This window comes from Pipistrellus kuhlii, unplaced genomic scaffold (assembly GCF_014108245.1).
Source record: "Pipistrellus kuhlii isolate mPipKuh1 unplaced genomic scaffold, mPipKuh1.p scaffold_m20_p_23, whole genome shotgun sequence".
Lineage (NCBI taxonomy): Eukaryota > Metazoa > Chordata > Mammalia > Chiroptera > Vespertilionidae > Pipistrellus > Pipistrellus kuhlii.
Window position 1 is genome coordinate 1132058 of NW_023425522.1, and position 21370 is coordinate 1153427.

Genomic DNA, 21370 nt, shown 5'->3' on the forward strand with positions numbered 1-21370 from the left:
GCCTTGTTTTAATATGAAAAGTGCCGATTTTTAATATTGAAAATAAAAGCATTTAATATCTTAAAGGGCAACCGTGTCCTTTATCCCTCGCAGGGAAGGGGCTCACACCGGAGGAGTCTAATTTCCAGACAGGGTTGCCCCATTGTCACTCGGGCTGTGCTGCCGGGGGGGCTGTGGCACGGGCAGGGCAGCAGGGCCGCCTGGCCAGGCGGTGGGTGAGAGGCCCTCCTCTCCTCACTGAGCGTGGCTTCCGCAGGGGCACTGCGGGTGGGCGGCAGCTCTAGGCCAGGGCCTTCCGGAAGGTGCTCCAGGCGTGGAAGCAGCGGGTGAAGGCGTGCTGCTCGTTGCCCTTGCGCACCAGGCGCAGGCGGCGGGGGTGCTCGTGCTCTTTGGCGCGCATGTGCTGGATGTACACCTGTGGCAGGACATGCGTGAGGCTTGGGCAGGCCTTCCAGGCCATTCGGGCCGGCTCCGCCCGCCCTCACCCAGCTCACCTGGCAGGCCTTCAGACTCAGCTTGATCTCCACCTGACTTGTCTGGGTCCCCACCCACATGTAGACCTGTGGGTATGATGGGAGGTGGTCTCAGGGGGACCTTCTGGGCTAAGGGTTCCCACTGACAAAGGGGTGGGCTCCTTGAATGGGCAGGGTTGGCAGGGGCCTCACCTCTTGGCCGTTGTCTAACAACATGATGTCATCATCTGCCAGGTCATCTTGGCAAAAGTCAGAACACTTCTCAGTCACTGCGAAGTAACCCTTCTCATTGGAGCACCTGGGGGCCAAGGTCAGGCAGAGTCAGGTCCCCAGCAGCAGTCCCAGGGCGCAGGAGGCAGCAGTCCCAGAGCGCAGGAGGCAGTGGGGAGGTCTGGCAGCCTCACCGGAAGAGCCGGGTGTGCTTCATGTACTCGGCATCATCGTCATAAGGCTTCTGCGCGCCTAGGCCCACCCAGAAGAAGTTCTCAGGCTCCTCGCCTTCGCTGATGACCTGCGGGTGAGAGGGTGGCTCAGCTCAGGGTCCCTACCTGCCTCGCTGGCCCATGGCCACTGCCTGCCCTGGTCACCTGCTTGCTGTAGGAGGCCTCAAACATGGTGTTCAGTATGTCCTCCGCCAGCTTGGCCTCGTCCGGGTCTGACGCCCGGCCCACCCACGCGTACACGATGCCCTGGTTGTCCTCACTCTCGAAGGGAACCTGGGAGTATGCGGAGGATTCAGGTCAGGCCTACCCTGCAACCCCCACCCGGACCCACAGTGCTGGTCACTTCCACAACCCCACCTTGAGGATGAAGCAGAACTCGGAGTTGAGGAGGCTAGAGTCGGTGTTTATCTGGATGCACCTGTGGGGGAAGGGGGGGAGGGAGAGTGGGGAGTTAGCAAGGAGTCAGGGTGGCTCACTGAGCCCACCTGCCCACCTGCGCCTCTCCCCAGCCAGGCACCGGGTACAGAGGGCGCTGCCGTTGGTTCGGATCTGGTAGAGGCTGGGCTGCAGGGCACCCTGAGCCGCCTTCCTCTTGCCCCGGTGGATGATGAACTTCCTCTTGAAGTGGGACAGGAACTTGGGGTTCTCCTGCTGCTGCGTCATACGCACCACCTGCGTGTATGGGAGTGTCAGGGGCAGCTTCGTGGAACCCCCCCAACCCTTCATGGGCCAAGCCTCCTCTGGTCTGAGCCCCAGTCCCACAGACACCCCCCGCCGCCCCAGCTGTGTGTACGGCGCTGTGCCGTGGGCACGCGGGCGCACCTCGAGCTTGCCAGGGAACAGGCTCTCGAACTTCTTCTGCAGGCTGAAGGTGAAGGTGAGCCAGCCCATGTTGGAGGCCTCCCGGCCCTGCCAGAAGTACACGATGCACTGGAAGTCCTCCTCCGGCTGCTTGTCCGCCTCAGCCACCGCCTCCTCGCCTTCTCTGCCCTCGGCCCCGGCCTTCTCCTCTTTCTCTTCCTTCTCCTCCTCCTCGTATTCCACAGGGACCCAGTACCTGCAGGTCAGAGGGCAGTGAGCAGGGGCTCAGAGCGGAGGGCTGGGCCGGGGAGGCGCTAGGGGACAGCACCTGCAGAGGAAGACGTAGCAGTCCTGCGTGTAGAAGTGGCCGAACTCCTCCTCAGGCAGCCGAGCGAACTTCTTACCCTCCAGCACGAAGCCCTCCATGCCATCCAGGTCCTCGTTCCACTCCTCCATCAGCTGCTCGGCCTGCGTGTGACCCCACCCCGCCGGTGGGCCCCTGGAGCTGGCCCTCCTCCCTGGGCAGGGGCCTGCACAGAGCCTCCTCCCAGGACCCAGGCAGGCAGCATCCATTCAGCATGGGGCAAGTCCACCTCCACTTCGCCCCGCCCCGCCACCCAGGCCCCGCCCCGCCACCCAGGCCCGCCCCGCGTCCGATACCCGAGGCCCCGCCCCCACCTCTGCTAGCGCCATGGGCGGCTGCCTCGGCAGGAAGAGTGCAGTGAGGTCGGCCTTCATCTCATCTTTCTTCTCGGCGTCACGCTTCACCTTCCCGGCAAGCCCCTGGCCCTGCAGCACGGCCTCTGCGTTGCGTGTGTAGTCCACCGTCAACACGTCATCCCAATTCTTGAACTTGGCTTTGAACACCTGCCAAGTGAAGAAACACGAGTGAGGGTCAGCAGTTAAGGTTGCAGTGGAAGTAGATGGGGTGAGGCCCGTAGGTGGGGATGGGGTGTGAAGGTGGAGGAGCCTAGACACCAGAAGTGGGAGGGGCAGGTCCCGGAGGGGTGGAGTCCATGGAAGGGGGACTGGGAAGCCGGAGAGGAGCTGGAGGGGCGGGGCCTAGCAGCAGCACAGAAGCAGTGGGCTTGGGCTCAGCTCAGCAGGACAGTAGCTGACTCAGAGGGTCTGGGCTTTGAGGGATCCTCAGAATCCCGGGGAGGAGGCCGGAAGGGGGGTGGGGTGTGGCTCGCACAGCTGGACCGCACTGCTACCTGTGCTTCAGTGCCCTCGAGGCTGCGGCTGACCATGGCATAACGTGGTCGGTGCAGCATTCCGCACAGCTCCTGGCCGAGTTTGAGGGCGGCGGCGCGCACCAGGCGTGGGGACTTGCGGCCGAGCCAGATGAACACGTCGGACCAACAGTCCAGGATGTAGACGCAGCGCGTGTCCAGCAGGCTCTGCAGCTGGGGGCCAGAGCTGGGGGTCAGCCAGTGCTGGGCCAGAGGGGAGCGTCCTGCCCGCTCGCCTCCTCCCTGTGCGTCTCACCAGCCGCATCCCGGGCATCAGCTCCACCTTGGGCGGCTTCTTATGCTCCACTGACAGCTTGTAGTTGATCTGGGGCAGCTCCAGGTAGCCCAGGCCCAGGCCCACCTAGCAGGAGGAAGGTGAGTGCCCTAGGGGCGGGGTCTGGGGACACAAGCCCCACCCACAACCAGTCCTTTCTTGGAGCCTGGCACTGCCTGCTGTGCGCACTCGGGTCCACTGCCTCTCCTCTCTGGGCCTTCGTTTCTTCCCTCCGCTCCAAGGCCATTTTAAGGGCACCCTAACAGTGGAAGGACTTTAAATGCTTCTTTTCCTGCCTACTAGCTCCAGAATTTACTATTGTTTCTAATTTTCTAACTTGTCCTTTTTCTGCTGAGACACTCCATGGCTTCGTGTCGCCTACAGAATGAAGGCCAGGTTCTCAGGCCTAGCACCCAGGCACTCAGCCTCCCTCTGCAGCTCCTTCCAGGAAACACAGCCCACACCCTGCTGGTGGCCTCAGAGCCAGCCTCCAGACCTTGGCTCAGCTATTCTGTCCACAATGTGGCACCTTCACACCAAGTCCAGATGCAGACCAGTCGCCGTGGTGGCCCGCGGCCCCTCCCCCACCCTGACCGCCGCTGAAGTCAGGCCAGCGTGAGCCACTCACCTTGTACAGCTTGGGCTGCGGCGGCCGGAAGTCATCGGGCACGTGCTGCTTGATCTCAGAGGGCTCACCCCCCAGTGCCTCCCAGAACTCGGGGGGCTCCTGGCCCTGCACCAGCAGCGTGATCTCTGCCTTCCCTTTCCGCTCGTTCTTGTTAATTTTTTCTGCAAAAAGCCTGGGGAAGAGAGGATCCAAGATGGCTGCCCGGGTAGACATCTAACCGCAGCAGCACACAACAATTTCAATGGAATACAACTAAAATGTAGAGTGGACATTGCCCAGAGCTACAGGTAGTTGACTGACTGAAAACTCTACAACAAGAAGGAAAGAGAAAACCAGAAGGAAAATCAGAGGAGCTGAAAAATGCCTAAGGTACGGAGACATGCTGCGCGCCCGCGGAGAGGACGCAGCCGGAGAGGAGGAGAGGGCTGGGTGCTGGCTGGCGTTCCCTAGCAAAAAGGAAATAAAACCCCAAGCCTGGGCTGAACCCCCGAACCGGCAGCGCTGAGCCCCAGTTATGGGCCAGACCCTGGGGACCCAGGCTCCGGCAGGGGGAGACGGGGCTGTGAGGCGGAATCCCAGGGGAGCAGCGAAAAGCAGGGCCCCTGAAGTCGCGCGCACATTGCGCGCAAAGGACTGAATGTTGACTCTGATGCTGGATTACCCTAGCCGGAAGAAACAAAGCCTCCGGCGGCGCTGAGCCTCAGTCCGGACTGCTCTGAACCCCAGTTCTAGGCCAATCCCTGGGGACCCAAGCTCAAGCAGAGGGAGACGGGGCTGTGAGGTGGAGTCCTGGGAGCGCGGTGAAAGGCCGAGCCCCCGGAGTCGCACACATTGCTTGCAAGGGAAGGAATGTTGACTCTGATGCGGGATTGCCCTGGAGGGAAGGAAACAGGAGCCCCAGCCGTGTTGGGCCCCAGTTTCGACTGCTCTGAACCCCAGTCCTAGGCCAGACCCTGGGGCCCCAGGCTCAGGCAAGGGGAGAGGGGGCTGTGAGGCGGAATCCCAGGGGAGCGGCGAAAAGCGGAGCCCCCGGAGTCGCGCACACTGCGCACAGAGGACAGTCTGTTGACTCTGATCCTAGACTCCCCTAGCGAAAAGGAGAAAAAAAGCTCCAGACTGGAGGAAAGCGACGAGGAGCAGGAGCCCCTGCAGGACACCGGCCAGCCGGGCACCAGCGAGGAACTGGGCGACGGGGCCCCCAGGGTGGGGGGGACCCTGAGCCTTCGACCGCTGAGCGCAGGCAACGGAGCCAAGGCCGGGGGCTGCTTCCTGGGCGGCGCAGACCCCAGCAACAGGCTGAAGCAGCGCAGGAGCCCGCGGAGAACAAAGGGGTGCCACAGGCCAACCTGCTGAGCTCCCAAGATAAGGAGGAAGAAACCAAAGAAGTTTTCAATGTGAAGAAATCAAGTGAGAGCAAAAGATAGTAAAATTACTTAAGAAAAAATACAAAGAAGATCTTGAAAAATCAAAGACTAAGTCAGAACTCAACTCACCAGCCAACATTGCAACATATTGTAAATGCATTTTTTTAAAAAAAAAAAAAAAAAAAAGGACAGAATGTTGGAACAGCGGCGGCCAAGCCTAGAGTGGCCAGGCACAAGGCAGTGGCAGCCGGGCCTGGAGCAGCAACGGCCAGGCCCCAGAGCAGCAGCAGCCAGAACCAGAGCATCAACAGCCAGCACTGGGGCAGCCAGACCTGGGGCAGTGGCAGCCAGGCCTGAGGCAGAGGCGGCTAAGCCCAGGGTGGCCAGTCCAGGAACACCCAGACCCGGAGTGGCCAGACCAGGAGAAGCCGGGCCCAGAGCAGCCGGGTCTGGTGCGGCCAGGCCCAGAGCAGCAGATGCCAGGCTGGGAGTGGCCAGGCCCGGAGCAGCCGGGTCTGGAGCGGCCAAGCCCGGAGCAGCAGCTGCCAGGCTGGGAGCGGCCAGGCCCAGAGCAGCCGGGTCTGGTGCGGCCAGGCCCGGAGCAGTGGCTGCCAGGCTGGGAGCGGCCAGGCACGGAGCAGTGGCTGCCAGGCTGGGAGCGGCCAGGCCTGGAGCAGCCGGGTCTGGTGCGGCCAGGCCCGGAGCAGCGGCTGCCAGGCTGGGAGCGGCCAGGCCCGGAGCAGCCGGGTCTGGTGTGGCCAGGCCCGGAGCAGCCGGGTCTGGTGTGGCCAGGCCCGGAGCAGCGGCTGCCAGGCTGGGAGCTGCCAGGCTGGGAGCGGCCAGACCCGGAGCAGCCGGGTCGGGTGCGGCTAGGCCCGGAGCAGTGGCGGCCAGGCTGGGAGCGGCCAGGCCCGGAGCAGCCGGGTCTGGTGCGACCTGGCCCGGAGCAGCAGCTGCCAGGCTGGGAGCGGCCAGGCCCGGAGCAGCTGGGTTGGGTGTGGCCAGGCCCGGAGCAGCAGCTGCCAGGCTGGGAGCGGCCAGGCCCGGAGCAGCCGGGTCTGGTGCGACCTGGCCCGGAGCAGCAGCTGCCAGGCTGGGAGCGGCCAGGCCCGGAGCAGCTGGGTTGGGTGCGGCCAGGCCCGGAGCAGCAGCTGCCAGGCTGGGAGCGACCAGGCCTGGAGCAGCAGCTGCCAGGCTGGAAGCGGCCAGGCCCGAAGCAGCCGGGTTGGGTGCAGCCAGGCCCAGAGCAGCGGCTGCCAGGCTGGGAGTGACCAGGCCCGGAGCGGCCGGGCCCGGAGCAGCCGGGCCCAGAGCAGCCGGGTTGGGTGCGGCCAGGCCGGGAGCAGCAGCAGCCAAGTCCAGAGCAACTAGGTCGGGAGTGGCAGTGACCAGACCCAGACCAGCTGGTTGTGGAACGAACCAGAGCAACAGAGGCCAGGCCCGGAGCAGCCAGGCCCGGAACAGCTCGCTCCTAGCCTGCCCCTGCCCCACAGCTGCCTCTCAGACATGGCTGGAAACTTTTGCGGGAACTTGAGGGTCTGCTGAATCAAGTGATGAAGGCTTAGATCTGGATGTGTTGAGTTAGTATAGCGCTGGGGTGTTGATCTGTGAGTGCCTTGGGTGGGGCCTGGATGAGGCTGGTTGACCTATTTGGAAATGTCTTTTGTGTGAAGTGTATCATTGGGCATGTAGAAGTATTATTGATATGAGAAAATGCTAAGTAACTGATTTACTATCTGAAAAGGGATTTACTATTGGGGAAAGGGAGGGAGGAAGAGACTGAACATAAACTGTGCACCTATGGATGAGGACAATGGGGGGTGGGGAGGGGGCGGAGGGCGGGGTGGGAACCTGGTGGAGGGGGGAAGAAATGAGGAACCTTTGTAATAATATGAACAATAAAGATTGATTAAAAAAAAAAAAAAAAAAAGCCTGGGGACAGGTACAAAGCCCTCAGCAAGGCCCACGCCCCTCCTTAGGTGACAATTCTGCTTTGCACAGAAGCCCTCCCAAGCGTGAGCAGGGCGCAGTCTCATACCTGGTTTTGGTAGTGCTGCTCAGGGTGGCCTGGGCCCCCCGCCACACATAGATGTCCAGCCCGCGGTCCAGCAGGAAAACAAATCTGTGATAGGTACAGGCAATGACTGTTCAGAGCCCCCTCCCCCAAACCCCCCGTCCTGGGGCTAAAAGGTCTAAAGGAGTTGCTGGAAGGCTTCTTCTAGGGCCACCTCTGTCCCCCCTGGGGAAAGGGGAGGCTCAGAGTCAGGCACCCCCACCTCATGTCGTTGGAGCTCACCTAGGGTCCAGGGAGGCTCCCTTGAGTGGCACAGGCTCCAACTTGATGTTCTTTTTCCCGTACACACGGTACATCCTGGAGGCCAGAGCAAAAGTGGACTGGAGGGGACACCACGGGACCAGTGTACCCTAACACCCGCCCCAGTCCTTCCAAGCTGGGTCCAGGTCCGTGCTGCCACCCACACACCTCCTCACCTGGTGACGTAGTGCGTGTCCTCTACGGTGTAGAAGCCACTGGCTGTTCCACCCTCAATGTAGGCAATGTCGTTATCAAACACCTGTGTGCGAGGATGCAGCCGTTACCGTGAGCTAACGCACCTCCCACCAACCCCACCTCACTCAGCTGTGCTGGTGCTAAAATCTGTGATGAAGCTAAAGAGGAGAAGCAAGACCTGTGTCTATAAACACAGACACATCCTGGGTGGCAAGACGGACAAAGGGAAGGCTGTTCACTCCTGTGCAGCTCAGGTGTGCTCAGCATGCTGAGGTGTGTGTGTAGGGACAGAGCAGGCTTATGCAGAAGGGCACACTGGGCGAATCTGGGTAAAATCAAGTGTGGCCTCATTTACAATTAAGCAGCTGGAAGGAGGGACAGAACCACTCACTAACCCTTCACACTGGACTCAGTCCAGCCCTTGGCCCTGCCGCTTGGTGTCCAGCTGGTGGCTCCACCCGCTGGCCATATTGGCTTGTTCCTCACCTCTGGTGGCTCCACCCGCTGGCCATATTGGCTTGTTCCCCAGCTCCCTTGGCATCTGATGACCCAGGCTCCCACCTTCAGCCTTATCTTGCTCCCCTGCCTTCACCATTCTGTCCTGCTTCCTTTCCGCTTCAGGTCTTGACTCCAAAACCCTTTGGTCTCAGGGCCCTGCCCACCCCCTTCGCCCGCCCCCTTGCCCCGCCCGCTCCAGCCCGCCCAGCCAGCACCTGCAGGAACTCCTCGCTCTCGTCGCCCATCTCCTCGCGGGCAGTGCGGCACTCCGCACCCAGGTAGTTGCGCAGGTTCACGGCGTGGATGGCGGAACAAGCCTTCTTGTCAAGCGTGGCCTCCCCGCCAATCCAGTAGTAGATCTCCCAGTTCAGAGAGCCGCTGTCGTCCAGGAAGGTCTGGGGGCCAGGCCAGTCATGTCAGCCCTCCCCAGCCAGCCCTGGCGCCCTGGCTCACCAGAGGCTCCCCGCCCCAGGATGGGATGGGGCCACACCTCCGCCTGGGCCACCTCCATCCGCCTCCCCTGCAAAGCCTCCCCCTCTCTCCATGACCAGCCGTGGGCCGAGGACGCTCAGCAACTTCGGGCCCGTCCCGGGGGCCACCTCACCTTGAGCACGATGTAGCAGTCGGCCTCGTAGAACTTGCCGTGTAAGGCCTCCTCCACAAGCACGGGCACGAAATTCTCAATCTGCCAGATGGTCAGGCCGGGCAGCTGGCCCACGTCCTCTGTGAAGAACTCTGAGTAGTCGAGGCGCGGCTTCTCCAGACCCTGGTCCCAGCGCCGCACCTTACCGCCGGGGGCTCGGGCCTCCGCACTCTCCTGGGGTCAGAGTCACAGCGCACGGATTGGTCTGCGCAGCCACTCACGCTGCCGTCTCCACGCTTCACCCGCCTCAGGGCCTTTGCCCAGCCCCTTCCGTGGTGACCTGGGTCACACAGTCTGTCTTGGCCAGAGTCCAGGGTGGCCCAGCCCTCGGCCTGACTTACCTCCTGCTTCCTGTTCTTCTCCTGGGCCACGTCCGACATGCCCTTCAGCACCTGCTTGGCCTGGTCGTCCTGGGCCGAGTCCTTGCGCCTCCGGAGCCGCATCTTTCGAGCCAGGGGGTCCTTAGACCCACCGCCTGCTTTGGGGAAGGCAAATGGCTAAGCCCGGCTTGACCTGCCCCTGGGGCATCCAGCCACCCAGGGCCAACCCCACCTGCCAGTGTCCAGAGAGCTGTGTCCCACCCAACTGACAGACGGTGAGGGAGGGCCAGAGAGCAGCCCCCTCAGCCAGACCTGCCTGCTTACCGGCGGCAGCGGCGGCGGCCACGGTGGCAGGGGAGGCCCCGGCCAGCCGGAGCTGGTTCTGTAGCGAGAAGTCGATGTTGTACCACTCGGCAGTGCGGTCCGTGGGCTTGGGAGGCATGACCAGGCTGGGGTTCTCCCGAACATCCAGGACCTGCCTCACGGAGGAAGCAGAGGTGGCGCTGAGCCCGAGTCCCACCTCCCGGCCACACCAAACTTGGTTTCTGCTCTGCAGCCACTCGGGCTGCGCCCAGGGGCCTGGCTCACATCCCAGCTCAGTGAATGCCCGTCCTGGCCTTTGTGTTTCCCTTCTATAGGACTTAAATGATGCCGTCCAGCATGACATGGATACAGGGATGTAGATCACCTTCTCCCCAAAAGCACCCCGGCCAAGGCTACCCCTCCAGGAGGCCCCTCATTCCAGTGACACGCCTGTGCTCGGTCTTTCCTGAGGATCTGTCTGTACCCCCCACTCCTGCCGGCCTGGGCCTGCCCCAACCTGGATCTCTGGCAGGAAGTGGATGGCCTCTGGGAGGGTCACCAGGCGGTTCTTGTTCAGGACAAGTTTCCTCAGCTTTGTGCACCTGTGGGAACAGAGCCGGGCCTGAGACAGGTGATGGGGGCAGGGGAACGTCAACCCAGGGCGGGGAGGCAGGGCAGAGGCGGGTAGCCCAGCTAGTGAAGGAACGGGCGCTCTGAGGTGTGGGAAGGAGGGGAGGCGGGAGCACGTGGACGGCACCTCCTCACGGCTAAGTGACTGAATTCTTTCTGTGACGTTGACAGGGAAGTTTTCCAACTGACCTGCAGGCTAAGGGCCCTGGATACAAGCACCAATAATATGTTCTGCTCAAATTAGTTTGCAAGCTGCTGAGGGGTCCCCGGCTCTCTGCCTGGGGGAGTGGTCAGAGCCGGAGGCCAGTGGGTGGGAAGCAGCACAGCCCCTCTGGCCTCATGCTATCCGTGTCCTCCCAAAGGTGCTCTGGGGACCCGAACTAGGAATTGCTGGCACCCGCCGGTGCGTGTGGTCGCCATCCACAAAGCCAAGTTAAATCGTCCATTTTGTAAGATGCCGAAGGCCACAGGGTGGGCACCAGCCATCCTAGGGTTCAGTGCCGTGCCCTGCCCCGCCGTCCACACCTGCAGAGGCTCTCGGGAATCAGCTCCAGGTTGTTGTTGGCAGCCATGAACTCCTCCAGGCTGGCCAGCTTGCCGATGCCCGAGGGCAGCCCATCGAAGTCCAGGTTGTTGGAGTTCAGGTACAGCTTCTTCAGTTTGGTCAGTTTGCAGATGGCTGACTGGAGAGAAAGCAGGCAGGGCAGTCAGGGCAGCAGCCAGGGTGGCCCAGTAGCCTTCCTGCCCACCTACCCAGGGCTGGACGCACAGGCAGGGAGGTGAGTTGATTTCGGGACAGGTTCAGGGTCTCCACGTGCACCCACTGGTCGATGCACAAGGACAGCTCTGCAATCTGGTTGCTGCTGAGGTTGAGGCGGCGCAGGCTGGAGAGGGTGTACAGGCACTCGGGCACCCGCGTAAGGTCGTTGCAGGACAGGTCCACATCTGGAGCGTGGGGGGAGGGTGCGTCAGCCAGGGCCCCGGCAGCTCCAGCGCGGCCAGGCCTTGTCCAAACCCTGCCGCACCCCCTCCAGGCTCTGGCTTTCAGCTTAACCTCCCCGAGCCTCAGAGAAACTCCTGCACACGGGCATCTACGCATAAATTGGGTGCTCATTTGTGTTTTTACTAGTCACCACGACAACGGGAGACTCATAACCGCCAACCCTAAACTTCCCTTTCGGGAGGGGGTCAGAGAAGCAGGCTGCATCCCTTCCTGCAGCGGAGATGAGGAGCCTGCGGGCAGCAGAGGCTGAGGCCCCGGAACTGCACTGCCGACCTGTGAGGTTGCTCAGGCCCTCCAGGCTGGTGGGGAGGTTGCTCTGGGTGCGCTGAGTGTTCCTGAGGTGCAGAGTCTGCAGGGCCGTCAGAGCTGGGAGCTGCCTGCAGGGAGAGGGGTGGTCAGGCCAGGGGAGGGTGCAAGGGCATAGGACTGAGAGGGCCTAGGGGACAAGCTCAAAGACAGTTGAGGGGTGAGGCGGACAACACAGGGGACCCAGGTGGGGTCTGGCTAAGGGACACCGCCCACACCAAACCCAAATGGGAAGGTTCAGGGCTCCTGGGAATAAGGAGCCAGGCTGGTTCGGGGGCTGGGTTTGGAGGGCGAGGCGAGCGCCGCTGACCGCAGCTGTGCGTGCAGCAGGGGGTTCCCGTTGAGCACAAGCGTCTGCAGGTGCACCAGGCGGCGCATCTGAGGGGGCAAGCTCTCCAGGTGGTTCTCGCTGAGGTCCAGGTACAGCAGGTCAGTGAGGTTGATGAAGAGCTGGTTGGGGATGGTGTCAATGCTGGGCAGGAGGGAGGGAGGGAGAAGGGCATGAGGCAACCAACCAGCGGCGCATGCCCACCTGTCCCCAATGTGCTGCGGCCCACCCTAGCACATCCCAGCCTGATGGGCACCTGTTATGGCTGAGGTTCAGCACCAGCATGTTCTTGGCGTTCTCCAGCTCCCGAGGGCACTCCGTCAGCTGGTTGTAGCTTAAGTCCTGGGTAGGAGGGATAAGGCCAGGTCAGGGGTCAGGCTGGGCACTGAGAGGGGAGTAGATAAGGGGGTTTCAGGGCCAAGGGAGACAGCCAGACCTTGGCGGGAAGGGTGCCTAGGTTAAGGATCTGACTGCATGAGGAACCTTGGGCAAGGCACCGACTATGCTAAGCCTCAGTTACCCCCGTTGTAAAATGGAATAATGACTCAGGGACCATCACAGTGGGTGGGAGCCACTGACCAGAACTGAGAGGTCATCCAGCTTGAAGATGTCATCGGGGACTCCAGAATTCTTCAGACTGTTGGCTCGAGCCACGATGGCCTGGGATAAACCAGGAGGAGCAGGGAGATCAGGGAGGCCGCCCGAGTGATCATTGGAGGCCTGGCCTGAGCGCTCCCCCACCCTGGCCTTGCACACAGTCCCTCCCCCGGGCAGGCTCTTCCTGTTCTCCCTATAAGCTCCTATTCATGCCTCAAAGCCCAGCTCAAATAGGCCCCAGAGCCCAGATCTCAGAGAACTTTTTCTGGAAAATATCCCTCTTCTGCTCCTTTCCAGAGGGCAAGACAGGGCTGCTAGACAGGGAAGGGTGGGCCTAGAGACCAGTGTGGACTGAGTTCGTTCTCCCCTTGGGACTGAAACCTCATGTTACAGACGTGCTGAGAGTGTGAGGGGGAGAGGAGGCTGTGATTACAAGCAGCAGCAGGGCGCGGGCTAGGCCGCCTCTCCTTCGCCAGGCTGTGGGGTGCCCACGGGACCTCCCCAGAAAGTGGAAGGGACTTGCCTGAGGCCACGCGGGCAGGAAGTGGCAGAGCTGGCTTGAACTTAAGCAGCCTGAGTCCTTAACATCTCAGGGTTTGGCTTTGGGTGGGATCGGCCTTTGCCAAGGCCCCAAGGTCTGGCCAAGCCTGTGCTCTGAGTTACCGGAAGCTCCGTGAAGAGAAGCAGTGTAAGTAGGTCCCACTGACCACCTCCCCTTCAGCCAAACACCCCTACCCCAGCTCTGCCGCTGCCTGGCTCCGTGACCTCTGGCAAATGACCTGTCTCTGTGGCCAAATGTCCTCATCTGTTCTCTTGGTAGAGGTCAGGATTATAAGAAAAAACCCACATGGAATAGCGCTTAGCCACTACCAGTTGTTATTATTGTCGCTGTTGCCCGAATAGGTGGGATTTGGGGTACTCCCTCTCGTTTTTACCCAGAGGCTACACAGGACATTATTATACTCTCTCCCCTTTGGGAAGGATGCGGCAGGGGTGATGGCCCAGCTTGGGGTCTGGCCCTGCCCTCGCACCCCTGGCTAGACTCCAGTCCCCACCCCGAAGCTTGGTGGCCGCCAGCATCACTCACCCGAAGAGATGGCAGGCTGGACAGCTCCCCATGGAGCGTGGTCAGGTTGTTGTGGCTCACAGACAAGTGCTCCTGGGCCAGGACGAAGGAGCAGGGACTCAGTGGGGTGTCTATGGCGTCTCCACCTGCCACCATCACTGCACCATTTGGGGTCCCTCGGCCACCCAGGCCCAGTCCACCTCTAAGCGCCCTCCCGCACACACCCGCATCTCCCTGAGGCGTCCAGGGAGAGGGCCTCTGCCCTCGCCAGCTCTGCTCATACCTATCACCACCGTTCTCGGTCTGCTTTGTCCACCTGCCCAGCCCCCAGGGCACCCACCCTGCCCAATGACACTCCTTACCAGCTTCTGCAGGGCAGCCAGCTCCTCTGGCAGGTAACAGAGGCCGGTGCGGTTCAGCTTCAGCCACCGAAGACTGGTCATGGCCTTGACATTCTCAGGGAAGTAGCCTCCCTGCGGGGTATTGATGGTGAGGCTGGTCTGGGGGAGGAACGTCCCTGCTCTGCCACCCTCTATGGCCCCCGAATGCCCATGGGAACCTCTGGGGAGCAACAGAGCCAATCTCGCCCGCTGTGTGACCCTGGACAAGGCACTCTGCCACTCTGAGCCTCAATTCCTCACCATAAAGAGGGCTGATAAAAGCCCCCTGTAATGGAATTGTTGTGAGGGCTGATAAAAGCCCCCGGTAAAAGAATTGTTGTGAGCAATGACTATTAGGATGGCTGTTGGCCTAAGATAGTCTCTTTCTGGAGGGTTGGGATGGAACACCTCCAGCACCCAGCTGTGTGCTCAGCTTGGCTCAAATGCCTTCACCCAGTGTTCCAGGCTCTGCCAAGTGTGGGGGTGGCCCTGAACCTCTGTCTAGGTCCTACCTGTGCCCTCACCTTGCCATCAGCCTACAAGTTATTTGTGGCAAGATCCAAACCCCCAGTGCAAGGCCCCAGCCACCCCCCTACACAGGCACTGCCTCATTCGTCATTCATTCCACCAACTGGAATGCCCACCTCAGCACCCCCAGCCCTCGTGGCAGGGAGCCTGGGGAGCATATGCTTTTAGTGCCCTTGGCTGTGTCCCCTTCCCCACACACTACATTCCCAGCCAGGGACTCAGACTTCCAATCTGGAAAGGACACGTGGAGAGCCCAGGTGAGTGGAGATGGAGGTTGAGGAAAGTGGTGTGGTCACCTGTGCAAGGGGTAAAAAGTGTGTGGACATGTGGATAAATGCAACCTGCCTCCTCCTCAGTCCTGGCTAGACAGGCCCTGCCCCCCCGCAAGTCTGGGCTCCCCAACACTATACAGACTCGGGTCTAAGCCTACCCACCCCCTCCCTTCAGCCTGGGCTGACCCCCTGTCCCAGGCCAGCTCTCTCCTCCATCCTGGCCTGCCTCCTCAGTCACTGGCCCTGCCCACCTCCTCCCTGCCTGCCGCTCTAAACCGCCTCACCCACCCGCTGGCTGGCAGGCTGGCAGGCTCCCGGTGGCCTGGTCATTCCGCCGGCAGCTGGGCAGCCTCCCACCTGCCTCCCTCCGCTGCCCGGCGCTCCGCCCACGCCCCGGCCCCTGGAGGGCCATTCTCAGCCCCATTTCTCTCGGAAGGAGGAAACCGCGGAGCCCCGAGGGGAAGTGACTTGCCCAGGATCACACCGGAACGGGCGGCGGCGGAGGGCACCAGACCCGGGGGCATCGGGTGCCGCTGCGCGCAGGGAGTCGGGGCCGGACTCGGCGCGACCTCAGCGGGGCCGGGAGCAGCTGGGAGCGGAGCTGAGGCCGCCGCCCGGGCCCCGCCGCCAGGACCGGCCCGGGCTCCCAGCCCCCCAGCCGGACGCCCAGCCCAGCGCCCGGCCGGCCCCCAGCCGGCCTTCCCGGCGCCCCGGAACGGAGGCCGAGGGGAGTCCTTCGCGGCGGGGGATCAAGGCCCCCGAAAGCCCCGTCCGGCCCGGCCCCGCCCAGGTCGGCGGCCCAGGCCCGCGGCGGCGGCAGGAAGCGGGAGCGCGGGCCGCGGCGGAAGGGACGCGGGGAGGAGGCGGCCGCCGCCGCGCCGCTCACCTTGAAGTCGTTGCCGCTGAGGTCCACGCCGCGCACGAACGGCAGCACCCCGGTGGCCTCCATGGCGCCGCTCTCACCGCCGCGCTCTCCGCCGCGCTCTCCGCCGGGCGCGGTGCGGGGAGCGGGCCCCGCCCTTCACCCCGCCCCCGGCGAGCGGGAGGCGGGGCGGGCCGCGCCCTCCAGCCCGGCACCCGGCGCGCCGCCTTAGCGCCGCCTCCCCGCGCCTCAGTTTCCCTGTCTGCGCGAGGAGCGGAGGGGCCTGCAGGGTCCGGGCGTCCCCGTGCTCGCGCGGGAGGCTTCACCCCCTGCAGGCGCCGCCCCTGCGCCCCGGGGGGCATGCCCACCGCACCCGCCGCCCTGCGCCCGCTGAGGGGCCCGGCCCGGCCGCTGGGGTCTGTCCGCCCGGGGCCTGGCGGCGGGGGGCCATGACGCCTGGCCCGGGCTGAGGCCCTCGAGCGCCTTCAAGCCCAGGCCCGCTCCGGCCGCTCCGCCCGGGAAATGCCGCCAAGGTTGTCGCCAGAGACACGAGAGCCGCAGGTGCAGCTCGGGCACAAGCAGGCGCGCGATGTGTGCGCGTCATGACTCCCCGTGGGCCGGCATTCCCATGCGGACAGCACATCTTCGCTGTTTGCTGTCCGCCCTCCCCCGCACACAGGCCCCGTAAGTAAATGCCGAGTGAGTGAACCGCGGGCTGAGCACAGTCACCTCAGGGTGGGGGCTGGTGTTCGTGTCACACGAGGGGAAACCGGCCCGCGCCGAGAGACCCAGAGGTGAGAAGAGCGAGGCCACCGGGCGGGCCTCTCGCAGAGGTGACCTCAGGGTCACCTGACAGCCGACAGCGCGGCCGGCAGCCGCCTGACCGCCCGCCCCTGGCAGGAATGTGGGCCCGGAGCGTCCCCACGGCGGAGGCTCGGGTTACAGGCCCGCGCGTCACCCCGGGCTCCGGGGGAAGGACTGCCCCGCCCCGCGCTGCGCGTCTCCGAACGCAGCCCGGCGCCTTTAAGGCCGGCGCACCAGAAAGTCCCGCCCCCAGGGAGCGCGCAACCCGACGGGGCGTGGCCTGGCCGCCATTGGATGAGTCACTTAGTGTTTCGGAGAGAGAAGGCGGGTCTTCGCGCTCTGATTGGACTTGGGGCCTGCTCGTCTGCGTGCCTGTCGGAGTCGGCGTCTGCTCCCGGGTTCAGATTCCACGCTCGGGCAGCGGGGAGCTGGACGCGGGAGGCCCGGGGCGCCCGCCGGCAGGTGCACTGACGCCAGGACGCAGGTACGACCGCTGCCAGCGGCCCGCGCGGGGTCCCCGGCCCGAGGCGAGGCGCGCAGGACGCAGGTCTGGGCCGCGGCCTCACGGAGGAAGGAGGAGATGAGGTGGCCTGGCTGGGGCCTCCAAGCCGGGGTTCGAATCCCGTCTCTGGCCCGTCACTCAGTTTCTCAGGGCTTCGTGCCCCTGTGGACCGACCCGGACGGGCCCTCGGAGCCTGCGCGGGGCCCGCTCAGCCTGACCCCGGCGGGCAGAGGGGAGAGGACAGGTGGCGCCGGGAGGGCTATTTTTAACCGCCTGTCCGCGCTCCCTCCCCCGAGTTGGAAGCTGCGGGCTGGGCCTGCGTGGCCCGCCAGGTGGGGCAGGCGGGCCGGGAAAGCTCTTCGCGGCTTGTAAAGGGCACTCCTGGCTTCGCTGGAGGCGCCCCCAGCCTTTGACCAACCCAGGCCCCGGTACCTGTTTATAGTCTGAGACATGGAGGGTGGTGCTGGGGCTGAGTCCCCAAGTGGTTCAGGCTTCTCCCCACCTGGCAACAGCCCTGGGCGGCCCACCGCCCGCAGCTTATCTTCTCTGTCGCTTGGCTCCCCACACCGAGGACAGCTCCCCATCCCCAACGTCCCAAGCCCAGGAGGCGCAGAGAGGCCCCAGTCGCCGGGCCCTGGCCAGTCCTCCGTTTGGATCTGTGTGTGCAGTTCCTTTGCCCGCTGGGCAGAGGCCTTTGGCCTTGACTGGCACATACCCACTGACAGGCAGCTCCTGCCCAGGCAGCCTGGGCCCTCTCACCAGTCCCGTCATTGACTTGATAGCTCTGCCTTGGGGCTACTCTATCAAGATTTGGAGGTAACTGGCCTCACTGAGATCCCCCAAAGGTCTGAGAGGCCCTCCAGGGCAGGCTGTCTAGGGTCGTGGTCGGCAAACTGCGGCTCTCAAGCCACATGCAGCTATTTGGCCCCTGGAGTGTGGCTCTTCCACAAAATACCAGCTGTGGGCACGCACATACAGTGCGATTGAAACTTCGTGGCCCATGCGCAGAAGTTGGTTTTCAGCTCTCAAAAGAAATTTCAATCGTTGTTCTGTTGATATTTGGCTCTGTGGACTAATGAGTTTGCCGACCACTGGGGTAGGGCTCCAAGTCGTGGATTTCCCTGGGCCTTGCTGCCTCCTGCTGTGCCCGCCCTGGTTAACCAGGACGAGGCCGCCTCTAAGACCTGTCCGGAGGGCCTCTTGGGGGGCTAGACCCTGGAGGGTTTGCTGTTGTGGGTCCACAGACCCCCTCCTCACTGTGTGGTCCAGCAGCGTGTGTCTGTAAAGCTGGAGTGATGCTGAGACCTTCCTACGGGTCTGTGATGTCAGGAGTCCCGGGGTCGGGGTGCTGGGCCCCTTTGACCTGCCTTAGGCACTTGCTGGGTGAGCCCTCTGTCCAGCGGGTGGGGTAGGTTGTTTGCAGGTTCTCCTCGCAGAAACCTGTGAGTGGCCACTTTCTGCGGAAGCTCTCAGGACCCCCCTTGTGGGCTTGAGCCAGCGACCCCAGGATGATGGAACGGGAGTGCCCACCCTCGCCTGCCGTGTCTGCCTGGCTGCCCATACTCAGTGGTCCCTGCACCCTGGCTCTCTTTTAGGCAGACATGGCAGAGTTCTCCCAGAGGCGGGGGAAGCGGCATGATGACGACATGCTGGGCAGTGCTGTGGACTTCCTCCTGGCCAATGCCCGCCTGGTGCTGGGTGTGGGCGGGGCTGCCGTGCTGGGTATTGCCACCCTGGCTGTGAAGCGGGTAAGGCCACGGTGGACCAGTTACACCTGGGGCTCCCAGAGGATCACAGGGCTGGGGCCTGCAGCGGGGCCCGGGCGGGGGCGGGGGACCGCCCAAGCTGGCATCTGCTTCTCTACCCAGCAAGCTTGTTTGCTTTGCCCTGGAGCTTTGCTGTGCTGCCCCAGCTTCAGGTGCTCTGATCTGTGCCACTCTGCCCGCAGCTCATTGACAGGGCTGCCAGCTCTCGGGACGAGGATGATGCCAAGGCAGACGCCACGAGCCTGGAGGACAGTTGGAAGGAACTGAGCCTGCTCAAGGCCACACCACGCCCACAGCCCCGGCCCTCACCTGCTGCCCACAGCCAGCCTGTGCTGCTCCCAGTCCCCTCACATTTTGCCTCAGGTGAATGGCACCCTTCCCCTCTAACCTGGTGGGTCCCCCTTTGGTGGTCACACTCAGGAGATGCAACTCGGGCTCTGCCACCAACTGACTGTGTGCCCTGTGCAAGCCCCTGTCCCCTGGGGCTGTGGCTCCCTGCATGTTTCATGGTGTGTGTTTCTGCCCTTCTGCCACCCACTGGGACACGTGGACTTTGGGGGTGATGTCGCAGTAGGGCAGTAGCCTTATGATATGGGGGCTCAGATCAGGAAACAGGTCCAGGACCCCACTGCACTCTGCATGAACTGTTTTGGCCCCAAAGAGTCGGGGAGCTGGGGCAGTGAGAACTTGTCGTCAGAGTATTCTTTCTACTTGAGGACTTGAGCTGGGTGCCGCTTCTCAGCTGGTTCTTACAGGTGAGGGGAAGGAGGCCCAGGCCAGGACACGCCTGGTGACCTGGGAGATTCGTGGCTCCTCACAGGGCCTTCTGACATGTTCCCTGGCCCTTTCACTCTGCAGAGGGGCCTGCAGGTGCTGACCCTCAGTCGTCTCCTCAGCTTACCTCCCCAGGACTGTTGTGCCTGACCTTCCAAGAGAAGCTGTTGGCGTTCGAGCGAGACCACGTGAGCATCCCAGGGGCCCACGTGGCTCTGGCCAAACAGTTGGCTGGCGACATTGCCCTCGAGCTGCAGGCCTACTTGCAGAGCAAGTTCCCAGAGCTGCCCTTCGGGGCGCTTGTGCCCGGGGGGCCGCTGTATGATGGCTTGCAGGCAGGGGCTGCTGACGACGTGCGTCTCCTGGCACCCCTGGCGCTGGAGCCGGGCCTGTGGAGCCTGGTGCCTGGCATGGACACCGTGGCCAGGGACCCTCGCTGCTGGGCTGTGCGTAGGACTCAGCTTGAATTCTGTCCCCGCGGGAGCAGCCCCTGGGACCGCTTCTTGGTGGGTGGCTATCTCTCGTCCCGCGTCCTGCTGGAGCTGTTTCGCAAGACACTGGCCGCCTCCGTCAACTGGCCCGTGATCGGCAGCCTTCTCGGGTGCTGGGTCCGGCCCAGCGTGGCTTCGGAGGAGCTGCTGCTGGAGGTGCAGCACGAGTGCCTGGAGCTCACCGTCGCCGTGTTCCTGGCCATCACCGGCGCCAGCGCCGACGGCCGGCTCCTCGTCGCCTGGCCCCTGGAGGGGCTGGCTGGGAACTTCTGGCTGCAGGACTTGTACCCGGCAGAGGCTGCCCGGCTGCGAGCTCTGGATGGCTGTGAGGTTGGGACCCGCCAGCGGCTGCTGCTGCTGCTGTGTCGTGTCTGCCAAGGCCATCCGGCCCTGAGGCAGCTGAGCCGGGGCCACCTGACCCAGGTGGTTCTCCGTCTGGGCGAGGAGGAGGCAGACTGGGCGGAGGGGGTTTTGGGGGAGCGCTTTCTGCAGGCCGTGGAGCTGCTCCTCAGCAGCCTGGAGCAGGCCAGCCTGCCCTGCCATTTCAGCCCCGGTGTGAACCTCTTCGCCAGCCTGTGCCCGGAGGAGGTGGACAGCCTCGGCCACGTGCTGTACCGCGGCCTGCAGGCCCCCGAGGGGCTGCTGTAGACGAGGCAGGCAGGCTGCGTGTGTTCTGATGCTGGAGAACACCCTTCCTCTTGCTTTTAGTCAGGATAAAAAGGTGTTGGCTAAGGCCGGGGTTAGCATGTGCATAGGTAGCCATCACTGGGACCTTCTGAGCCCAGAGAGCTTGAGCCGCACTGCCTCTCAGGCAGCCTGGAGGGCCAGCCACTCACACCCACTCCCTCAGTCCTCTGGGCCGACCCGGGACCTTGGGCTTGGTCCCTCATCACCAGCAGTGGATCCCCTGACAGCAGATGGTCTGCTGTCCTCGGCAGGGGTAAGGCCAGCTCTGTTTTTCTGTTGAGGGTGAGTTGGTGCTTTCCTCGGGTGCCAGCTCCTGGCATCTCTAGGCGCCTGGTGCAGGATGGTGAACACCCGGTGTTTGTTCATCCCCATGGGCCGGAGTCACCTGGTAGCTGTGGCAGGGAATGCAGCTTTTTGACAGACTTCGAAGCTGGTGTTTTCTGATGTCATCTGTGGTCTAGTTTGCTTATTGAGCCCTCTCCCCTACCCTGGAGTGGGGGCTCAGCTTGGGGTGCTGCCCACCTCACACCTGTGAGGCCCTTTCTCCTCCATCAGGCGAGTTCTCTCCTGCAGAGGCAGTTGGAGGGCCCTGCGGGAGCCCCTGCCCACCGGGAGCGAGGGCTCTGCCCGTCTTGCCCAGAGCCAGCTGTATTGTGCCAGCCAGAGAGCGGGGGCCTCCGGGAAGGCCTGTGGGGCAGATGGGCCTGGGCCGTGCCACACGGACAGCTCAGCCGACTCCTGTGTTCTCCCTGGGCCCGCAGAGTCAGGGATAGGGAAGGGAGGGCTGCCCCCCCTTCCCGTGTGCCTCCTACCGTGGTGTCCTTCCTGCTGAAGCCGAGCTGTGCCTCAAAGAATGTGAACCAGAATAAAAGAGAAAACAAGCCTT

At 63.4% G+C, this 21370-nt stretch overlaps 2 protein-coding genes across 7 annotated transcripts; one reads left to right on the forward strand and one right to left on the reverse strand.

The window, feature by feature from the left end:
- Positions 1-27: 27 nt before the first annotated feature.
- FLII (FLII actin remodeling protein) lies at positions 28-15654 on the reverse strand. 5 transcript variants are annotated; one of them, XM_036451837.2, is made up of 30 exons: positions 15485-15654; positions 13781-13891; positions 13440-13511; positions 12335-12415; positions 12012-12097; positions 11738-11899; positions 11395-11498; positions 10888-11063; positions 10644-10801; positions 10006-10090; positions 9510-9660; positions 9207-9340; positions 8827-9039; positions 8438-8617; positions 7706-7788; positions 7512-7586; positions 7254-7337; positions 3852-4023; positions 3206-3310; positions 2932-3123; positions 2396-2584; positions 2046-2185; positions 1739-1973; positions 1434-1588; positions 1274-1334; positions 1061-1189; positions 878-984; positions 666-771; positions 495-560; positions 28-415 (listed from the first exon to the last, which is right to left on the reverse strand). In XM_036451837.2, exons 1-30 carry the CDS (start codon positions 15545-15547, stop codon positions 281-283), a joined length of 3810 nt encoding a protein of 1269 aa, XP_036307730.1. In that variant the 5' UTR covers positions 15548-15654; the 3' UTR covers positions 28-280. The 5 variants fall into 5 exon arrangements, with proteins under 5 accessions (XP_036307730.1, XP_036307729.1, XP_036307728.1 ...); XM_036451836.2 differs by having other exon boundaries at positions 9207-9343; XM_036451835.2 differs by having other exon boundaries at positions 13781-13918; positions 15485-15575.
- Positions 15655-16442: 788 nt separating this feature from the next.
- MIEF2 (mitochondrial elongation factor 2) lies at positions 16443-21370 on the forward strand. Of its 2 annotated transcripts, none has more exons than XM_036451852.2 (4): positions 16443-16748; positions 18362-18514; positions 18715-18895; positions 19391-21370. In XM_036451852.2, exons 2-4 carry the CDS (start codon positions 18368-18370, stop codon positions 20443-20445), a joined length of 1383 nt encoding a protein of 460 aa, XP_036307745.1. In that variant the 5' UTR covers positions 16443-16748; positions 18362-18367; the 3' UTR covers positions 20446-21370. The 2 variants fall into 2 exon arrangements, with proteins under 2 accessions (XP_036307745.1, XP_045442424.1); XM_045586468.1 differs by lacking the exon at positions 16443-16748 and adding an exon at positions 17552-17582.